The sequence below is a fragment of the Cryptomeria japonica genome, chromosome 9, assembly GCF_030272615.1.
Source record: "Cryptomeria japonica chromosome 9, Sugi_1.0, whole genome shotgun sequence".
NCBI lineage: Eukaryota > Viridiplantae > Streptophyta > Pinopsida > Cupressales > Cupressaceae > Cryptomeria > Cryptomeria japonica.
Window position 1 is genome coordinate 710,306,306 of NC_081413.1, and position 1,976 is coordinate 710,308,281.

At 37.3% G+C, this 1,976-nt stretch overlaps 1 protein-coding gene across 1 annotated transcript; it reads right to left on the minus strand.

The window, feature by feature from the left end:
• Positions 1-256: 256 nt before the first annotated feature.
• LOC131073898 (uncharacterized) lies at positions 257-1,131 on the minus strand. The gene has a single exon (XM_058010402.2). The coding sequence runs from the start codon at positions 993-995 to the stop codon at positions 483-485; it is 513 nt and encodes a 170-aa protein (XP_057866385.2). The 5' UTR covers positions 996-1,131; the 3' UTR covers positions 257-482.
• Between the last annotated feature and the right edge of the window lie 845 nt (positions 1,132-1,976).

Sequence of the window (1,976 nt, forward strand, 5' to 3'; positions counted from 1 at the left end):
CATTACTCATTCGCTTTGACAACCAAAAAACTTGCACAATTGATCCAATGCTTATGCACAAATGCCCAATAATTGTGAACTATTGGTACCAATAAAGTTGCACAATTGATCAAATTACTAATTTTTTTTTCAGAAAATATACAGCTTTTAAATAACTAATACTCTTCCTTAAATATTAAAAAAATACTTATAATTTGTTCAAACATGAAACAAGAGATCCAATCCAATCCACCATAAATAATAAAATACTAATATGTGGACAAACTCATTTCATATAATATTATATTCATAAACAGCGTGACGTGGGATACACACAGAAACTTGATCGAGCTTAAATTACGGTGCGAGATGGGCCCATACGCACGTTCTAGTTGTTTACTGGAAACAGAAAACCTCTGAAATAAAACCTAATCTATGTCCATGGATTACCTACCATGACTTTGTGTTATTATAATGCTACTAGAATTCCCATGCATTACTTCCTACTCCGTTTTGAACCACTTTTCCTTCACATCCGCCTGTCGCTCTTCTTTACCTGGTTCTTCGTATTCATGCCCGTGTCGATGCCAATACTCATGTCCATGGCCATGAAAATTACAGTCAAAACCCCTCTCTTGCCTTAGATGCCAAAATTCTTCTGCTCTGGGATGGAAATCAAAGGGAAATCGCTTATGCTCATTCATACCATGTCCCCACCGCTTGAATTTTCCATGATGGCAACCAAACCTAAAACGCTTGCTTCTTTCTCCCCAAAAAATCCCATCCTTGACCCTCAGATCGGGCTTCAATGGCTGAGTTTCTCTGGTTATTTCAATGAACTCCTCCTTCTCAGTGGGCAGAAGAAGATGGACGCTTTGCTCTTTTTCTCCAACATTTCCCTTCTGGGCGATTACTTGTTCCTTCTTCAGCACAACTCTGCTACAATCCCCCAAACCAGAAAGACACACAACAAAACAAATAGATATCAGAGCAAGTGCACTGCGAGAACTGGTCATTGCAAAGGAAAATGTTAGTACAAATGCTTGGTGAGGGAAAAATTTATAAAGAGCCTGAGACTCTGGTCAATGATGATTTCCAATATGAACAAGGAAACCAACTATCTGCTCTTCTTCTAGAAAGGTGTTGAGGTGGAAACGCGAGGTTGTTTCCATGGTCAAAAGCGTGTTATTCCCGGTTGGAAGATCAACATCTGCCAAGTTTACACCCACTTTAAGAGCGTAGTGCCACAAACGTCATTGTCAGCTTAAGAAAAAAGCTTTATCCGATGTGATGTGAGAAAAAGCTTTTATCGAAAATGATGTATTCCCCCAAACGTCATTGTCAGTTTAAGAAAAAGGCTTTACCTAATGCGGGAAGTTGCTTGGGAAACTACGTTTGTAATTTTTTTTTCTGCAACTTAGTCAATTCATTGTTATGGAAAAAGTATAGAAGTTAAATTAACCCTCAAGATTTGTTGAAAAAAGGTTTGTTTTGTTTGGCTTTGGTCTTAAGGGAGAGGATCAAATATTAGTTGTGATGGCACTTGTTGATTTAATGTCTAATATTTTTGATAATATTGCATCAATAGTTGTAACTTTAAAGTTGTCAGAGTTGAGGATAACTACCTATAATTGAATGAAATGTATTCCTTAGGTATAAAAAGAAAGAAATCATGCGATGCTACATCAACACACCAATAAAACATGACTTAATGCACAAGTACTGGTCTCACATTTTTTGGGGGCCTTATTGGACACCTTCACCAAAAACATGTTGATGTGGCATCATATTTGATGATGTTGTCATGAAACCTTAGTTATAAGAAGGGGACTTGCCAAGTGAGCTGCTCTAAAACATTGGGAATGATTTTAAATTTTCACATAGGATTTTGAGAAGTGTGAAGTTAGGGTGCTCAACTATTAATTCCTTTGATTCAGGAGCATTTGAGTAGTTCATCTGGTTGGAGCAATTAGTAGTGGAGATGCTTGGAGATTGTT

Excerpts from the sequence above, each read along its gene's own strand:
- LOC131073898 (XM_058010402.2), bottom strand. The coding sequence starts at position 995 with ATGACCAGTTCTCGCAGTGCACTTGCTCTGATATCTATTTGTTTTGTT.